The 20602-nt window shown below is 34.0% G+C and overlaps 1 protein-coding gene, 1 non-coding gene and 1 pseudogene across 3 annotated transcripts; 2 read left to right on the top strand and 1 right to left on the bottom strand.

Moving 5' to 3' along the window:
• Positions 1 to 1300: 1300 nt before the first annotated feature.
• On the top strand, positions 1301 to 1387 carry TRNAS-AGA (transfer RNA serine (anticodon AGA)). Its single transcript has one exon. It is a non-coding gene; the product is annotated as a tRNA-Ser (tRNA).
• A 13971-nt stretch (positions 1388 to 15358) lies between these two features.
• Positions 15359 to 17762, top strand: LOC108476667 (uncharacterized). 2 transcript variants are annotated; one of them, XM_017778938.2, is made up of 2 exons: positions 15359 to 16088; positions 17436 to 17762. In XM_017778938.2, the coding sequence occupies exons 1-2, from the start codon at positions 15695 to 15697 to the stop codon at positions 17450 to 17452; spliced, it is 411 nt and encodes a 136-aa protein (XP_017634427.1). In that variant the 5' UTR covers positions 15359 to 15694; the 3' UTR covers positions 17453 to 17762. The 2 variants fall into 2 exon arrangements, with proteins under 2 accessions (XP_017634427.1, XP_052879439.1); XM_053023479.1 differs by having other exon boundaries at positions 17396 to 17762.
• A 606-nt stretch (positions 17763 to 18368) lies between these two features.
• LOC108476669 (uncharacterized) lies at positions 18369 to 19051 on the bottom strand (annotated as a pseudogene).
• Positions 19052 to 20602: the final 1551 nt, after the last annotated feature.

The raw sequence follows: 20602 nt of genomic DNA, 5'->3' as shown, positions 1-20602 counted from the left end.
TCTCGCCTTGTTTCTGCAGTGATGCAAGTTCCAATTTTCACCTCTTTATTTTCTTGTTCATTCTCTAAACTCACAATTTCCACTGACTCTTTGTGAGGTAAAATATGTTTCTCATCTTGCTTTACCATCCTTAACAAATCAGGAGACAAGTTACAATCTCGATCATCTTCAAAATCCTATGGTCCTTCTAGACACATATCCTGCTCAAAAGGAGACTCTGAGTTAACAACCGCATCACTCATGTCATTGATATCTGGAGACCTATTATAGGAATAAAAGGAGACCCAAGAAACAAATAAATTTAAGAATGATTAGTTGTGTCGTATAAGTTTGAATGAAGGAGATAGTGAAGTGTTTATTAAATAGGATATAAAAATGCATTGTTTTCATTGAAATAAAGATAATGGACATGTACCTTTTTCACAAAAGGATCCCTCTTATTCCTAGACTTAGAGCAATAGGTATGTTCTAAATATTACTCTGAAATGGTCCTAAAAACTACAGGGATCTCCTCTACAGTCTAGTTGTTAAGAACACTTTCGGGGATATAGGGATGAATTTTTGATAGGTTCCCTTCTTCAGTTCCATCTTCAGAGCCACAATCATATTCCCTTTCTGAATCCTAAATATCTTCAAAGAATTCTAATTCTTTGTTGTCCATCAGGCTCTATACCAGAGTTCTGAACTCGACGCACTTTTAGATTTCATTAAATTTATTGGATGTAATGAAATGTAATGTTAATGAATGGAAAAGATGTATGCAAAAAGGCTTGATTCCAGTTCAATTCCATTAGAAAAACTTTACTAGAAAATAAGTTTTTATCCCATAAAGCGAATACATATACAACCTCGCTTTAACACTCAAAACCTTAATTTTCCCAATAGGCCAAGCTAATTCTCGGCCTTGATCTGACTCCGATTCATATTTCAAGCTTTGAATTACTGGGGTTTGCAAGTGGTTAGCCACTTCTCGTACTCAGGCCACAGCTTCGCTCATAATGTGGTCCATATCTCTAACCTGCCCCTCTCACAAGCTATCACATTTCTTTTGTTGCCTTTTCTCGGACCATATCCGTACGGCCACATGGTCTTCCACTTTATCAAGAAATCTCTTTTCTATGACAAGCTCTCTATTTAGCAACTGAACATGAATCAACACTCTTTTTTCTAAGATGAAAATGTAAAGCAATCATAGCCAAAACAAAATGCAACAAGTTAATATATTCTATATAAAGCTAGAATATAAAGCAAAAAATAATAAATAGAGCATTTATTTGGGTGACCGCTAAAGGTTTGACATGGAGAGATGGCCGAGTGGTTCAAGGCGTAGCATTAGAACTGCTATGTAGCCTCTTGTTTACCGAGGGTTCGAATCCCTCTCTTTCCGCACCTTCACTAGGGCTGGCGTTTAGGGTTCATTACATGCAGTTTGGTTATAAAGTAAAGGTACTTGAACTGAAAGATTCCTCGATCTTCATCCATTATAGGTTCATAAAAACAGGTTTAGTTTAGGGGAATACATTTCCCTATATCTTTGCGGAGGTAAACATATCACGAAGACATAGGTGCAGATGTATCCCGAAAGCGATCCACTATCCTATGCGGAGGTGAAGGCCTCACGAAGGAATAACTTTCTACTCCCACTTAAGAAAGGTAAAATAGAATGATTATGCCATGCAATATATGTGAAAAAATAATAAGATAAACTCAAACCAATAAAACAGACGTATTAGATCGTTATGTAACCCAAGATAACAAAAACATTATTCACTACCAAAATAAAGCATGAAGGGTGAAATGTAAGCAAGGAATTGTAAATTTAAACTGAATTATCAATTTTTGACAAAAGACTAAAAAATAATCAACTCGCAACTTGACTCTCTTATTTTATCCCTAGCGGAGTCGCCAGTTGTCGAAACCCTTTTTTTGGCTCAACTTTTTATTTTAAAAATGAAGATGGAGTCGCCACCAATCTTTTTTATTTAGGTGTGATCAAATCACCTTGAAACTTAATTATTTTAATAAAATATTAAATATACTAAAATGATAATTTTTAGTTTACAAAATCCAAGAAATGAGTTTGAGAGTCGGTTACATATGAGGAAGGATTAGCACCCCCATAATGCCTAAAAATTGTACCTAGTTGATGACTTGATGTCTTAGCGTAAAAAAAATTGAGAATCTGAAGAAAATTTAAAATCAAATCCCTTTCGCACGACGTTATTTGATGGTATTGAAAAAGTCCCTATCTAAATTGAATTTTTTCTTTAACGAGATCTTCACATTTTGGGTCGATAAAGACGAAAAATCATATCCTGTAAGTTGAGGCACAAAATCTTGAATTTTCGAAAATAAGAACACTCACCTTTTAATTATTTCTCAAATCTTATATATTTAATTAATTTTTTTTAAAAAAAAGAAAAGGGACGTTCGATTATTTCAGTTCAAGGAGAAAATCGTACCTCGTCAGTTAGGGACACAATCTCTCGACTCCTCAAAATAAAGAATATCGCATTGGTTTTAATTTCTTCTTATGCATTGTGCAAAAATGAATGCATCACTTAATTGGATATGCAATTGAGTGTAAAAGAGAAATAAATAAACGTATCTAAGCATAATGGATAACATAGTAATGACTAAAATAAAATAACTACACAAGAAAAAAATAAAAACATAAATAAAAAATTTGAAATGACCATAGTAAAATACTAATATAAGAAGAGAAATAACGATGATTACTATAATCAAATAGCAATAAAACAACTATAATAATAATAACACAAATAGATGATAATAACAATAACAATAATAATAACGATAATAACGTGGTTAATGTCATATTTAATAATAATAAATAATAATAAATCAAATACATAAGTAAAAATTGTTTAATTTAAAGGTCAAAATGCAAATAATAAAATTAAAAATACTAAGAAAACAAAAATATATTAAAATAAATGAGTTAAATTAAATAAAAGACCTAAACAAAAGCTGTGGTAAAATTTAAAGGATAAACTACAAAGAATTCGAAAATAAAAAATTAAAGTAAAATAAAACAGAAAAACACAGGGAGTCAAAATGCAATTATCCCAACCACTGCACATGTGCCATATTTAAAGAAGCTGCCAATCAGTTAGAGGGACCAAATTGAAAATGTAATAAAATTTAAAGTGTAAAATTAAAAACAAAAACAAAACATAAAGAATCAAAATAAAATAAAATAAAACAGGGTCCTAGATGGTTATTTTCCAAACCCCTTCTGTCAACAGTGGGTCAAAAGATGGAATCGCAAGGAAATTAAAATAATGGGGTAAAAGTTTAAAAAATAAAAGAGGAATAAAACGAAATTGAAAAGAGCCATAAAAGCGGAAGGACTATAGAAGAAATTTGACCGGCATTTTTAAAACGCGCTAATCCTAGGGAATCCCGATCGAGTTGTCGATTCACCCATCAAAACGACTCAGTTTTGGACATTTTAGGCTATGCCTCAAAATGACGTAGTATGGTCTCTTTATATAAGTTAATAAATAATAATAATAAATTCATTTCCCCTTTTTTTATAAAAAAATATTCTTCTTTTTCTTTTCTTTTTTTTCACTTAAGAGGCCTTCCCCCTCTGATCCCAAAGGCCGCCGCAACCATCGGTCATCTACGACGGCAACGGCAACGGCGACTTTCTCCTCCTGTGACCAGAAAATACCCAAAACGCCCCTTTTGAGCCTTTTTTTCGCGAAGAACACGAATATAGGGTTGGAACCCCCAAAATCTTGACCAAAATCAGACCAAAGGCGGGGAAACTTTTCAGTTTCTCCCTTTTCCGATGGGGCCTTTGACGAATTTTAAGGGATTCGAAGCCCTCTCAAGTTGGAAAAGAGGGCCCGTACAACAGAGGCACAGTGAAATAGGAAAAAAACGTAGCTTTTCTGTTTTTCCCTTTCTTATATTTTGAAACTTAAAAAAAAATGAATGAATAGATGGACTATCTCTTGTTAAACTTTTTTTTCTCTTTTTTTTTATTCTCATTGATCTCCTTTGTTACAAACTGTTTTCGACTTTTATAGCTGTAATATAATACATTATATTATTTGTTTTGTCTTCTTTTTTCTTCTATTTCTGCCTCTGTCATTTGCTTTTGTTTCTCTGTTATTTTGCAGGTGGTGGTGGCAGAAGGGCGAAGTCAATGGAACGCCTGCAGACATGGTGAGGCTACGGCGCAAGAAAGAGCTAGGGTTTCTAATTTTTTTTAAGGTTTCAAGCTTTTAGGGATTTTGTATTTGGGCTTGTAATTAATGGACTTTTATTATTTATTTGTTTGTTTGATGTTGTTTGGGTTGGACAAAATTGGGTTGTTACACCACTATCTATTTAGTTAGTCATTGAATTTCCTTGATTTTCTCTGAGTTAACGTTGATTCCTCATATTGAAGAATTTTTCAATGCTAGCTTCGAAAATGCACTTACTCAGATTGATTTTCATGTTGTATCTGTGCAATATTGTGAACACGTTCGAAAGGTCGTTTATATGTTGTTTCATGGAAGCAGTTTTGATCAGCATATCGTCAACGTACATCTCCATATACCTTTCTATATGATTTTGAAATAATTTGTTCATCAATTGTTGGTATATAATCCCTATGTTCTTAAGATCGAAAGGCATCATCTTGTAGCAAAATAGCCCGTCTTCAAGGATGAATGTTGTTTTTTCTTGGTCTTCCTCTACCATGAAATTATCTGAAATGTTGTCCACACTCACCAATTGTTGATACAATGATACAATAAGGAAGAGATACAGAGGAGAGAGTAATGATAACAATGGAGGCTAATTCACCTAATCAAAGCAGAGAGCTAGATGTTATAAAGAGTGAATGTGAGGAGAGTATGAAGGTTTAAGAATAAAGGTGAGTTAGCAGGGTGTAGGCTTGGTACCTTAAGAAGTCAATCTCTTCTTCTTCTGTAATAGCCCAATGTTTAGTGGTGTCAGAAACAGTGCTTCAAGATCACTAAATCAGACAAGTGAGCTCGTAAATTTCTTATTTAGTGTTTATGAGCCAATTGTGAAGTTAGGGAAGCTATGAAGTAGTGATTTATGCTTTAGGAATAATTATTAGATTAATTGGTTTTGAAAATGAGGTATCGAGACCTCAATTTTATAAATCGAGCCGTAAATATTTATAGTTAGTATTAAAGTTTCGTTAGAAAATTTTAACATTTTGATAGTTAATTAATTAAAAAGGAGTAAATTGAAAAAAGTGCAAAATTTGCTAAAATGATTAAATTGCTCAAGTGATAAATGAGGGAGGACTAAAGGGCAAATCAGCCCAAAGGGGATGGCTAAGGTGGCATTAGCAAGGAAAAAAATCTGGAAATTAGGTGAAATAAGGGTAAAATTGGAAGTTTTGCAAAATTAAATAAATAAAACAACAATTAAAAGAAATCTAGACAATTCTTCATCAATTTTTCAGCCAGAACATCATAGAGGAGTCCTCTTGAGCTGGTTTTTCATATTTTTGCTACAAGTGAGTTCAATTCTTGCCTTTTTCTTGTAATTTTGTGTTTTGAGGACTTTTATAATTAGGTCCAACTATCTAATTCATTAGTTTTTGATTCTATGGGTAATTTTAAAAGTTACCATTGATGAGTGTTGGATGTTTATGATGTATTAACATGGATTTGAAGCTTTAATTTTGTTATATGATGATTTTATTAAGTAATTTTGATTGATATGGATTTTAGAACCAAATTATTAAAAGGTTAAGAATTAGGGTTTGGTATTAAAATTCTGAATATTAAAGGCTGTATGACAGCATAAAATAATTAGATAAAATGTTAATTGAGAAAAATTAGCTCAATTGATGGGTTAATTGATGAAGGTCTAAATTGTAAAAACTATAAAAGTTGGGGTAAATGTGTAATTTCAAAAATGGAAAGGCATAATTAGATCAAGAGCCCGAAGAAAATCGTGAAAAAGGGAAATTAACAGTATAGTCCCTGAATTACAACAAATTCTACAAATTAGCCTAGGTAAGTTCATATGGTTGAACTTTCATGATTAATTGTTAGTTTAGGAATGATATAATGTATTATTTCATATTTTTGTTATTGAATTATGATTATTGTAAAAATATGAAAATTGAATTGAATGTTCAAATTGAGTAGAACGCGGGATTGAGTACTATCGTTAGTGACAAAGTATGAATTAACGGATAAGACCATGGTTGAACTATGCCAATATTTAAATGTAAGATTATAGTTGGGCTATGACATTTTAATGAAAAAACTATAACTGGGTTATGGCATCTTGAACATAAGACCATGGTTGGACCATGGCAATATATTTATGTGTAAGACCATAGCTAGGCTATGGCATCCTGATGGTAAGACCATAACGGGGTTATGGCACTACGAATGTAAGACCATGGCAGGGCCATGGTAATACACGTGTAAGACCATAGTTGGACTATGGCACAAAGAAAATGATGTACTCAAATCCGTAAGACGTTCTCTAATTTGACAAGGATTGGTAAGTATTATATGGAATTAGTGTGGAAGAACTTAAGTAATTATTGTTATTGAGCTCAATCAATTGGATTCATCAATCGAAGTTGTGATTAGCAGGAAATGTTTGTGAAATGCTTAGTCTAAATGAAATATTTAGTATGTTCGATAAGATTTATATTTAAATCCTATGAACTTACTAAGTTTCATTAAGCTTACCTGTGTTATTTAATGTTCTATGTAGATTTTCAAGAAGTTTGGAAGATCGGATCAACACATCAGGCTACATTATCCAGATTACCCCAGTAAATTTTATTATACATTTTTAGGGTTTATATGGCATGTATAAGGTTGGGTTGTGAAAGAGCTAAATTTAAAATATGGTTGTGAATAACATATAAATAAATATGTTTGCATGCATGTATTTAGTAGTATATTTTGGGTAAACCAATGAATGAAGTTGTTTTGGTAAGTTTAGGTAAACAAGTTTTGTGATGATATGCTATATTTAAAACATGAATTTTGGTTGTTTTGGTTGCTTGGTTGGGACATATTAGTGTATTCAAATGTTGAGTGCAAGGTGGAGTTATAAAGGGTGAGAAAAGTAGCCTTAAAATAGCCTATTTTTGTCCACACAGGCGGAGACATGGGCGTGTAGTCTAGCCGTGTGTCCCCTGCACCTTGAAATTTCAAAACAGAATGCCCAGGTTTTTACACACGGCCTAACACACGGGCATGTGACTTGGCCGTGTGACCCCTGCACTTTACCCACGGCCTAGCACATGGGCGTGTGGTTGGCTGTGTGAACCAAGTCAGAGAGTTACACGGGTAAGGACACGAGTTGAGACATGGCCGTGTTTTTCACATTGATTGCCCACACGACCTAAGACACAGGCGTGTGTCTCCTATTCCTAAGGAAAATTTTGAAATTTTGAGAAAAATTCTCTAAGTTTCCGATTTGGTCCTGATTTGTTTCTAACGTGTATTTTGGGCCTCAAATGCCCATATAAGGAACAATATGAGTGATATATGAATAATTCTTGATATTTATGTTAATGGTTGTGAAATTTTTGTAATTAATCCATAAAGCTCGGTAATACTTCGTAACCTTGTTTCGGTGACGAATAAGGGTTAAGGGTGTTACATCTTCGTTCCTAGAGGTATTTATAGGAAAGGGCTCCATGTAAGGTGATGTTAACGTGTTGAGCATGCCATTAAGCTATCATTATAGAACGTGTGAAATGGTTTTCTTCCATGGAATGATGATGTCTGTGATAATATGGAACAGTTGAACTCATGTGGAATTTGATGACTAACAACTTTATATTCTCAATAAAAGCTCAAGAATCCGAATAATGAATGGCATGTGGTAATCTTGATGATCATCCTAGAAGGGAGATTTGTAAGGGACCTTCCAGCTTATTAATAACCGGCTTACTATTCGAGTATCCTTGACCTACCTCGTGCGCTAATACGGATTGGATATCATATAACAAATAATAACAACATTCGTTCTCCACCATAATCACTATCTTATTTTATTTTAAAATTGCCTTTTGTCATCAATGATGGGGTTACTTTTACATTACTGTAAAGTATGTGTTTTCCAACTCCGCCGATCGATCTCACCCTCGTACAATGCAGGGTTTGAAGGATTGGCATTTAACTGTAACACGTGATCTCTAACAATTCAAGGCCATTATTTCCCTGGGAAATTGTGATTTCCATTTCCTGCAAAGATAAGAATGAAGTATAATGATAGTTTTCACCTCTAATTTTATAAAAAAATTAATTTTTTATTTATTTAATTTTAAATTTATATTTTTTGTTAAATTACTTCAAAATAAATTCAAAAATTAATTACTATGTAGAAAACATATTAACATTTAATTAATCTTTTTCAAAATTTAAAATATTTAAAAATATTTTTATAATTTTAATTATTTAAAATTAATTTTATAATAATTTTAATTTTAAAAAGTTAAAACGTTAACTTTTTAATCATATTGAAATGATTTAAAAGAAAATACAAATCTAAGAGTTAAAAAAGACGAAAAATTAAATGCAAGGCTAAAATAACTCTTTACGTAAAATTAATTTTTTGTCAAAAAATCTTCTTTTTTTCTTTTAACCCGATAATTTTATGTTTTTAATTGTTATTTCATTATTTTTAAAAGGATTATTGAAAAGATAAATTATTTATATTTTAATAAATGATTGATAATTTAATTTGTTTTAAAAATACAATTGTGTGATAAACAGTAAAAATAAAAAGCTGGCATAAAATAACTAATTTCTACAGTATTTTCTCTAAGAAAAGAGTACACAAAATTAGCAAACAGCTAAACAAAATATAAGATAGAACTATGGGCTATTAGCAAATTAGCAAATCAGCACGGGGTGTGGTGCGAATGTTGTTCCAATAGGGTCGGAAGCGTGTAAATTATTGTACTAAAAAATCACACAAAGTTCAATTCCCAGGGAAGAGAGGTGGATCACATGGATCTCTTAAATACCAAGTCTTTCCTTAGTCAGAATATCCCTTCTATAGTAATTTAATAGCACAATTAAATACTACTATTATACCCTCAAATATTGAAAGAAAAATAGGACAAGAAAGAACACAAGAGTTTTAACGAGGTTCGATAAATTATACCTACGTCGTCGGGCACTAACACCAGATGATAACTTTACTATCTTCAAAATATTACAAACAAATAGAATTCCTTAAGAATTCTCAAATGGGAAAAGAGAGAAAACTAAGAGAGAAAGATTGGTTGGGATGGTTGAAATGAAAAATGATTAGGCCTATTTATAGTTGAGGTTCAAGGACTAACTTGCAAATGGCCTAAAAAATTAGGGACCAAAATTGCAATTATCCCATTCAACTTTAAACAACTTGCCTATCACTTTTTCTTTCGGTGCCAATTGCACCTCCCATTTTTGACTTTTCAACACCCCTTTAATTGACTTTGCAACAATCTCCACCTTGAAGATTTGATTAGGATAATCACATCTTCACACACTTCCTTCAACTCCCCATATTCGATAAAGCTATCTTTTGTAATGCCTCTAAATGCGCTCTCGAGCGCCATACACTTGAAGGTGCTCAAATTCTCAGGATGTTAATCAAGTTCAAACAATGATTAAACTTGATTGTTGTTACCACCTTGGTCATCATATCTGCGGGATTATCTGCTGTCGAAATCTTCTGAAGTAGAATTTTTCCTTTTTCAAAGACTTCCCGCACAAAGTGATATCTTACGTCGATATGCTTGGTTCTTGAATGATAGACTTGATTTTTCGCTAAATGAATAGCGCTCTGACTATCACAATATAGACTAATGTGACTTTGAACAACTCCCAAGTCTTTCAACAATCCATTAAGCCAAATAGCCTCCTTAACAGCTTCTGTAACTGTCATATATTCTGCCTCTGTAATAGACACTGCTACTATAGACTGTAAGGTAGACTTCCAACTCACTGGGGCTTTCGCAAGAGTAAACAGATACCCTATAGTTGAACGATGTTTGTGTAAATCACCAGCAAAGTCGGAATCAACATATCCAACTACAAACTGACCAAGTGCTTCATCCTGTTCAAAAATTAAACCAACATCTACGGTTTTCGAATATACCGTAGAATCCATTTCACTGACTTGCCAATGTCCTTTTCGAGGATCATGCATATACCGCCACAAATCCAACAACTTGTGAAATGTCGGCAGACACACCATCAAGATACATCAAACTCCCAACTGCATTAGCATATGGGACTTTTGCCATATATTCTCTTTCTTCTTCGCCGGAGATAATTGAGCACTAAGTTTCAAATGAGAAGCAAGTGGGGTACTTACATGTTTTGTGTTTTCATTTACACCAAAACATTGTAATACCTTTTTCAGATATTGCTTCTGATTCAAACAAAGCTTGCCTCTCTGTCTATCTCTACTTATCTCCATGCCGAGAATCTTCTTTGCCTCACCTAGATCTTTCATCTCGAACTCTTGATTCAACTGAGCCTTCAGCTTATCTATCTCTTTTTGGCTCTTTGAAGCGATTAACATATCATTAACATACAAGAGTAGATAAATGAAAGATCCGTCATGCAGCTTCTACAAATACACACAATTGTCATTTTTACTTCTTGTGTACTTCTGCCTTCTCATAAAGCTATCAAATCGCTTGTACCACTGCCTCGGTGATTGCTTCAATCCATATAGCAATTTGTTCAGCTTACAAACCCAATTTCTACCACCAGCATCTGTGTATCCTTCGGGCTAAGTCATATAGATCTCCTCTTCTAACTCACCATGCAAGAAAGCCATCTTAACATCAAGTTGAGCTAGCTCCAAATTCAACTGTGCTACCAAGGCCAACAAAATTCTAATGGAGGAATGCTTTACAACAGGGGAAAATACATCATTGTAGTCAATTTCTTCCTTCTGAGCGTAGCCTTTAGCTACCAATCTTGCCTTGTAGCGAACATCTTTCTTGCTAGGAGATCCGTCTTTCTTTGCGAATACCCACTTGCATCCGATTGCCCTTTTACCTTTCGACAATTGTGCCAACTCCCAAGTATTGTTCTTCTGGAGAGATTGCATTTCTTCATCCATGGCGCTTTTCCATTTATCACTTTCTAAGCTTTGCATTGCTTCTTGATAAGTGATAGGAATATCATCATCAACAACGAGAAGGGTGTAGGCCACCATATTAGTAAATCGAGCAGGTCTACGAATTTCTCTCCGTGGCTTTGCAACTGCAACTGGTTCTGATGTACTTAACTGTTCTTGGGTTAGAACCTCTTCAACTTCTAATTCCTCCATTGTGGCTGGAGAATTAGACTTATTAACTGGGCAAATCCCCATCTGCTCAAACTCCACCTGTTTTGGAGTACACTCCATCTGCTGTGGAGTATCGCTCGTCTGAATATCTTTATCTACTACCTTTTTCAATGTGGCAGATTCATCAAAGGTAACATCTCTGCTATGATCATTTTCTTTGTGTCTAAGCACCAAAGACGAAATCCCTTCACCCGAAGTGATTCCCATAAAGAGAGCTTTCTTTGCCCTCAGATCTAACTTTGACTCCTTCACATGGTAATATGCGGTGGATCCAAACACATGTAAGGAATCATAATCAGAGCCGCTTTTCCGACCATACGTCCATAGGAGTTTTTCTTTCTAATGCGAGATGATGGCAAACGATTAACAAGATAGCCAGATATATCACACCTCATTCAAAATTGCTTGCCCAACCCAAAGATTGGACAACATACGTCGAACTTTCTCCAAAGAATGTTCGATTCATACGCTCTGCCACTCCATTCTCATTGTGGTGTATCCCTAAGCGTGAAGTGTCGAACAATACCATACTCTTGGCACACATCGAAGAACGGATCACTTTTATATTCCCCTCCATTGTCCGTCTTAAGCCGCTTGATTTTCTTGCCAGTCTGGTTTTCGACCATAGTTTTCCATTTAAGAAAAACTCCAAGCACTTCATCCTTAGTTCTCATGGTATACACCCAAACTCTTCTAGAAAAGTTATTAAAAAAGTAACAAAGTAGTGTTTTCCTCCCAATGAAGGTGTCTTGGAAGGCCCCCACACATCTGAGTGAACATATTCCAAAATACCTTTTGTATTATGGATAGTAGTACCAAATTTCACTCTCTTTTGCTTTCCCAGAACACAATGCTCGCAAAATTTTAATTTCCAAGCCTTTGCACCTTTCAACAATCCTTGCTTTGCCAGAATTTGCGAGGATTTTTCACTGGCATGTCCCAACTTCATATGCCACAACTGCATTGAGTCTAATTCTTTGTTACCGGAAGCTGCAGCGACTGTTCCAATAACTGTACTACCTTGGTAGTAATACAAGTTATTTTTCCTGATCCCCTTCAATATCACAAGTGCGCCAGATGTCACTTTCAAAACCCCATCTCTCATAATAACAACTGAACCATTGGATTCTAAGGCTCCCAATGAGATAAGATTTTTCTTCAAACCGGCACGCATTACATCATCGAACTCGTTGATCCATCTTGATTCTTTAATTGGATTGAACCTATCCCAACAGTTTCTGAGCATTGTCATTGCCCATATAAACAACTCCTCCATTTAGTTCTACTAAATCGAGAACCACTCGGTTAGGGACATATGATAGGTACAACCCAAATCCAATATCCACTCATCCGAATGGAACGACGATGATGATGCAACCAAATGATAGTTCGAGTCACGGTATCATGCTTTGCAACACAAGCATCTACGAGCATTGTCATTGCCCATATAAACAACTCCTCCATTTAGTTCTACTAAATCGAGAACCACTCCGGTTAGGGGACATATGATAGGTACAACCCAAATCCAATATCCACTCATCTGAATGGAACGACGATGATAATGCAACCAGTGATAGTTCAGAGTCACTGGTATCATGCTTTGCAACACAAGCATCTACAGGCATTGTCATTGCCCATATAAACAACTCCTCCATTTAGTTCTACTAAATCAGAGAACCACTCCCGGTTAGGGGACATATGATAGGTACAACCCAAATCCAATATCCACTCATCTGAATGGAACAACGATGATGATGCAACCAGTGATAGTTCAGAGTCACTGGTATCATGCTTTGCAACACAAGCATCTACAGCAGCTTTTCCCTTATTCTTCAGCTTTGGACAATTTTTCTTCCAGTGGCCTTTCTCATGACAAAAGGCACATTCATCTTTTCCGAGTCTGGACTTGGACTTTGACTTTGATCTTCCTTTCTGAGTTTTCTTCCGAGTGTATGAACGACCTCGGACTACTAAAGCTTCTGTATCTTTGATTAAGTTTTTCTGTTTGTCCTTCTTTCTCTGTTCATAATCAGATAAGGCCGCATGAGACTTAGCTCGAGATATATCACTCCCGCCATGAAGTAGAGTAGTTTCTAGGAACTCAAACTCCTCGAAGTGACCCCAACAACATCAAAGCCAAATCTTCATCTTTGAATGTCTCATCCAGATTTAGCAAATCGGTGACTAAGCGATTAAATTTGGTGATGTGATCATTCATTGTGGTACTGGGACGTAAGTGAAGCGAAAGCAGTCTTTTCTTCAAGTGGAGCTTATTTTGACTGTTTTTCTTCAAAAAATTTCTTCAAGTGCCACCCACAACTTATTTGCGAAGTTTCCTTTGAAAAAGCATACCGCTCTCGAGAAAGGCATGATCGAATTGTGCCACATGCCAACCGATTGATCGCCTTCCAATCTTTCTCCTGTACATCATCCGGTTTCTCTTCATCAATGGCAATGTCTAGACCCTGTTGAAAAAGGGCATCTAGAACCTCACTTTGCCACATACCAAAATGGCCCGTGCCATCAAAGATCTCTACGGCCAATCTTGCATTTGCAATTATCGGTCTTGTCCACATGGACGATGTTGAAGCTCCTACACCAACCGCTTTTCTCCATAATCTTTCAATATACCTAAGGAAATCTTTTTCGATGTGGAAGATCGGTTTAAGCGCAACCACAGAGCATACTACGATTAACCTTCTACTCGATACCACTTGTTGTTCCAATAGGTCGAAGCGTGTAAATTATTGTACTAAAAAATCACACAAAGTTTAATTCCCAAGGACGAGAGGTGGATCACATGGATCTCTTAAATACCAAGTCTTTCCTTAGTTAGAATATCCCTTCTATAGTAATTTAATAGCACAATTAAACACTACTATTATACCTCAAATATTGAAAGAAAAATAGGACAAGAAAGAACACAAGAGTTTTAACGAGGTTCTAAATTATACCTACGCCCCGGGCACTAACACCGATGATAACTTTACTATCTTCAAAATATTACAAACAAATAGAATTCCTTAAGAATTCTCAAATGGGAGAAGAGAGAAAACTAAGAGAGAAAGATTGGTTGGGATAGTTGAAATGAAAAATGATTAGGCCTATTTATAGTTGAGGTTCAGGGACCAACTTGCAAATGGCCTAAAAAATTAGGAACCAAAATTGCAATTATCCCATTCAACTTTAAACAACTTGCCTATCACTTTTTCTTTCGGTGCCAATTGCACCTCCCATTTTTTACTTTTCAACAGCCCCTTAATTGACTTTTCAACAGCGAAATCACTTGGGGGAATGAGTTGTGGGTTATAATTGTTGTTTGGGCACTTGTTCAATTTTTGACGTTAAACTATGAAATATTTTAAGTTGGTTGATGTTTTTACAAAACTGAGGTTTAAACAAGATTTTGATTTAATCTGATAGTTTAAAGACGGTTTATAGTTTGCATATTAGAAATTCAAATTTTTCGACGTCATCACTAGTAAGACGTATTCATCAATTGCTAAAGAATAATGAGTATCAAGTGGTATCATATGTTCCTAGGGAAACTAATTAGATTACAAATTAAATTATAAAAATGGTCTAAAGTGATTTAGAGGGTATCAATGTGATAGCAAAAATCCTTCCAATTTAATTGAAAACCTTATTAATGATAAGTCTAAAGAGTTGTTCAAACTAATCAATATAATTTAATTTTCTAAGCTTTGTTTTATCTACTAAAATATATATAAGATTGAAGAAAAAAAAATTGAGGGAAATAAAAGAAGATATTATTTTTGATTTAAAAGTTTAGTTCGAGAATATATATATATACAATGTAGAAAAAAGAAATGACAGATCCTCAAAGAAAATAATGCAATCAAATTAGCAACGCCCACGCGCTTAATCGATATGAAAGCAGGAACAGCTAAACTCAAGCTTCAAAATAAAAGGATAAGGCTTACGTCAGCTGTCCCCACCTAAGATTTCCACGTCTGCTCTCATCCATAAAAGCAATTTCAATACACGCGCTCATGATTACTTGTCATCCAAAAAGAGTTGTTTACTGTTCTATTTATTTTGTTTTTGGTTTACGAAAATTCCAATTAATCGGAATAAAAGCACCGCCGCGTCTCTTCCTTTTTCACTTTCCCTCTATAATTTCCAGAGAAACAAACAATTGTTTGGCTATCAGAACTCTCTAGTTGTTAATTATTCTCCAATCAAACTGTGGTTTTGATAACTGTCCCTGGGTTTATCCATTCGCCTCGTTTTTAGAAAAAATATCTCAAAATCTTTTTAATTTTTTCTTCGGATAATAGGGTTTAGGAAATTTTTCATCTTCCAATTTTCAATTGGATTTTGCCTGAGAAAAAGAATGATGAGAAGACAAGAGGAAAATCATCGACATCAGGATCAGCAATCAAGGGTTTTCCACGAGCTGTCGGCGCTGGTTCTGAATCTTATACGATCGCCGCCGATACCTTTCGCCGACCAATCTCCGGTGCCGGGGTGGAGGTCTCACCCCCAATACTTGTCGACGACGACGATATCTCCGGCGGGATACGCTTGGCTGATGCTAGGGATATCGGTTTCGTTGATGTTGTGTGGATCGGTTACTTTCTTTATAGGTTTCTTGTTGATGCCTTGGGTTATTGGCTTGTTCATGGTATTTTACGTTGCTGGGATTGTTTCCGTGATTTCCATGTTAGGTCGTTCTATTCTTTGTTACGCCATGGCCCCCCCTCCTTCGCCTCGAAAGGATATTCCTGGTAAATTGTTTCTTTTACTTAATTTAATTACTTTTTTTCTTATTAAAAAATCGATGATTGGGCTATGGGAATTTTCATGTTTGAGATAAATTTGTTTTCTTTTACTGATTGTCTGTTTTCTGGGTGTTGGCTTTTTTGTCTCTGTTTTAATCTAAGTTCTTTTATTCTGATTTGAGATACTATAGTTGAATGAATAAAAGATACTAAATAGATCATTGTGAATTAAAACCTTATATTCCCCAAGTTACCTTTTCTAGTCAGTAAAATTAAATCCCTTACTCCCAATTTGTCTCTTTAATTTTTTATCGATGAATATGATTTGTTAGAATGGTCATTCAGCTCTTCTGCTAAATTTTAGCATTGGATGTTCTACAATGAATGGTGATACCATGTTTTAGACTACATGAAGTGATGAATTTTATTTTGAGAGGTGATCACCAAACCCTTATCGAATAGAATTTGCTGATCAGTGGTCGAAAAGTGGAGATACAGATTCTATGACGACTTTCTTTCAGTTGGTTTTTTTATTATCCTTAAAACAAGAGGTAGATGAACATTTTATTAGTTGAAATAACATGATTGGCAGGACCCCTCCTGCATTTTATAGTTGGAATATTTAGATTAGATTGTTTTCCAGTAAGTTGTTTTCTACTGTGGAGCAAAATATACTTGCCAATTTCTCCAGTTTTGATTTTACTTTATTCCTTGATCTTCAATGCGTGCTTCTTGAGAACCTTTTATGCAATCAATCAAATGCTAATGATACAGGAAAACTCTGTTAACGGTGAAACTATGTTTAAGATGAATTAATTAGGTTCATAACGAGTTTGGTGTATTGCATTTCCATGTTCTGTTCACTTTGATGGTTTGAACCATAATGAAGTAGTTATCTTTATTATTTTTGCAGTAACATTTGATGGTATAGGAATAGCTAGTTTGAAATGTGATATACTGCTGGTTGGTGGGTTTCTTTGACAAGTAATGGAATAGGAACACTAATAAGGGTTTTGGTTTGTCAAATTTTGGAGCAGACTGTTTCAGTTTGTTGAGCTTTGGATCTAACTCTTAAGATAAATTAAGCTTGAGGTTGAACGTTGTGACGTTGCTTATAAGTTGTATAGGTGGTTCATCATGATATCAAATTATTGGCAATCTTTTGCACTTGAATTAGCTTAATTTTACTATGTTGTATCTCACTTCTATGCTCTTCGGTATTGCTTTGTTCAGTTATGTTTTGCGTTGTATAAGAAGTTTTCAAATGCTTATGATTTCTGTTTCCAATCAATTGAATATTGAATGTATGTAAGATTTAGTAGACTGCTGATGGACTCTGATTGTGGATTGCAGCATGGAAGGTTTTGTAAAGAGGAAAGGTGGATGGGGCAAAGAGTCAGGATGCCTTAAAAGAATGGAGCAGCATTGGAGTTATTGTGAAGGTGCCACACACGGGGAAAAAGAGTTTAGCAGGTTTCTTCGAGTATTAATGCAGGAAATGTGGATAGGTCTTTGCTTCAAATATTAACTGAAATATGTGAATATAGCTTCCTTGTGTAGCTGAAATAGACAAATAGCGAGTGACTTTGTAAAGTATTTAAATGTGTATTTTGTATTCTTCTTATTTACCATTAAAAAAAAAAAACATGGGAGGGTTGATTGATTCCCATTTCTTTTCTATGAGGTAAGCCTTTAAAAAAAAAAAGAAAAACTGTTAGAGAAATAATTATATAAAGCAGTAATTTTGTAAGATGAAGGCGGCGGGAATTTTTGCGTTGATCTATTCAATTCATCAAATTTGATTTTCTTATTTTTAAAAAATATTATAAAATCTAAAAAAAAAGAGCTTCATCTTGGCTCTTCCCTCTTACTCTGTTCCAGGCAAGTGATGAAATGGTTTCCTTTTCTTATTGTCTTTGGTTGAAAGAAAAAGACTTTTAAAGAGAAGTAAATTGATTTGAAATGCAAGTGTGTTTAAATAGCTTAAGCATGGATAATGCTTATCCAGAAATGAGAAATGTGGATTACATCATTCACAACCCAAATGCCTTCTTCTTTGTTTGGTCAGTTACAGTGATTAGCATTGGCCACAATTCAACTTTGTTATTACGAAGACCATTCATTGTAGAAGAAGATGGATGAAATATGTCGAAAATCATAGATATATCTTAAAACACTGTGTAACATACAAAACATAAAATGACAAGTGAGGTTTTTTATTTATTTTTAATACTCAAGTATCTATTAGTCGAAATGTAGTGTGTAGCTTAATAATACTCCAAAGACGCAATGGAACTTCTTTTCTTAATTGAAAAAACACAGGATTAACAAAACGCGAGAGAGCTTAGATTTTCGTGGGGATTAAGCTCAAGACTCAACATTAGAACACGAAGCAAGCAGAGTGACATAACAAGTTTATAAATACTTCATAACATCCTGAATCAGATAATGCATGATCAACCTAGATACAAGTGAACCTTAACAGCAAGCAAGAAGACACAGATTGGCCCAAAATACAGCAGAGAATGGATTAGAACCGAAGCACCACTTTGTCTTAAAATTCCCAAACTCCACGCACCTATGGTGCCCTGGAACCTGAAACAACAGCCCTGGGGTTAGCAACACGAACAACACCATTGCCACAAAAACAGGTCCCCAATCCGCTATTGTTTTTTCTTCTTTTAAATAACGACGAAGTCCCAGACAACTCGGTGAAGGTTTGTGAGTTTGAGGGAGAGAGTGAGAGGGTATATATATATATGTGTGTGCAAAGAAAGTGGTGGGTAGTGTGGGGCGGAGTTTAGGGGATAAAGTCATTTGGATTCACAACAGCCGCCCCATTTGTACTGCTGGGAATAACTTGCTTCCCATGCTTTACCCAAAGCGTTATATCGATGGACAAATGCACAACCAGAATCTGCAGAGAATATGTGCTGTTCAAGTAAATTAAATTTAAAAGAAAACAATCCCATTCTCACCTTTACTAGGGAAACGCCTACTTACCAACATAATCAATGCACTCAAAATTTTGACAGCGTAAACCCACAAGGATTTGTCCTAGGGCGTGACAAATGGGGTGAAGGAAGTCCCAATTGTTAATTGAAAATCACGTTATCGGCCAATTGAAAATGGAGGTCTATGTATGTTAAAAAATTGGAGGTCTCCGTCTAATAAAAATAAGAGCTAATATATGTTTTGTCTGAGTTTCATCATCTGTATTTAATTAGTACCTAATTTTTAATTTGGTCATACATTGATACTGCAACATAATTAAAATATACTAATGTGATAATAATGACCAATAGTATGATAATTCATGACAGTACATATTTTAACATATCGCAAAAATTAAAAAATAAAAGTAATATTTAAAATTATAAAAATTATAATTTTTAGCATAAAGAATGAACCTAGACAAGTGATTGTTCAGATACGTTTGAACTCGGACAACTATTTGTTGAGGTTCATTCCAAACATTTTATAGCAATTTTATATAATTTTAGTTTTAATAAAATATTATATTTTTATATTATTATGAAATTAAAAATACAATTATATATTTATAGATTTTATAGTTTTTATAGTTTTTATATGAAACATATTTTATATATTTAGAGATATATATTTTACAAATTATGATATTTTATAAAATATGATGGGAATAGATTTTATAAAATATCAAATTTGATGTATTTTAATTCAATAACATTTTTTGCCACATAGGATTGCCATGTGTCACCATACTATTTATCATAAATGCTATGTTAGCGTAATTTAAGAGTGTTACCAAAGTATGTAACAAAATTGAAGTTTAGGTATTAGGTAAAAAAAAAAAGGTACCAATTATGTACAAGTGGCCAAGATCAATGGCAAAAGATATATTAACCCTTATTATTATTAGGAATAATATCATATTTGGCATCTGTACTTTTATAAAATGTCTAATATGGTGCTTATACTTTGAAAATGTCCAATATGGTACTTAAACTATCAATTTGTATATTATTTGGTAGTTGTACTTTTATAAGATGTTCAATTTGGTACTTATACTTTGAAAAATATTAATGTAGTACATGGACTATCTATCTGTGTATTATTATGGTACTTGGAGTTAACACACTTTGTAAATGCAAAACCAACTAATAAAAATTTGATACATGATTTTTTTTCAAATCATCAATTCCACGTGGATGATATAATGGTATAAAATTAAATTAAGTTAAATTTAAAACAAATCTAAACCTAAACAACATAAGTTTAACTTAAAAAAAAAAACATCTTGAGATTGTCCACGTGAATAATATGATGGTGAGTAAGTTAATAAGTTAATAAATTGTCCACGTATATTTCGGTACATAATTTTTTTTTTTTCAAATCATCAATTCTAAAAAACTGATTAATACATATGTACATCACACGAGCAAAAACATAGTTGAATAAAAAGAATAAATTGTTTGCAACAAATTTACACTAAAATAAATTTCTAACAAGATAAGTACATGCCTTTTTTGAATAAAGGA

The sequence above is a fragment of the Gossypium arboreum genome, chromosome 12, assembly GCF_025698485.1.
Source record: "Gossypium arboreum isolate Shixiya-1 chromosome 12, ASM2569848v2, whole genome shotgun sequence".
NCBI lineage: Eukaryota > Viridiplantae > Streptophyta > Magnoliopsida > Malvales > Malvaceae > Gossypium > Gossypium arboreum.
This window is presented reverse-complemented; position numbering and strand designations above follow the sequence as displayed.

Excerpts from the sequence above, each read along its gene's own strand:
- LOC108476667 (XM_017778938.2), top strand. The coding sequence starts at position 15,695 with ATGATGAGAAGACAAGAGGAAAATCATCGACATCAGGATCAGCAATCA.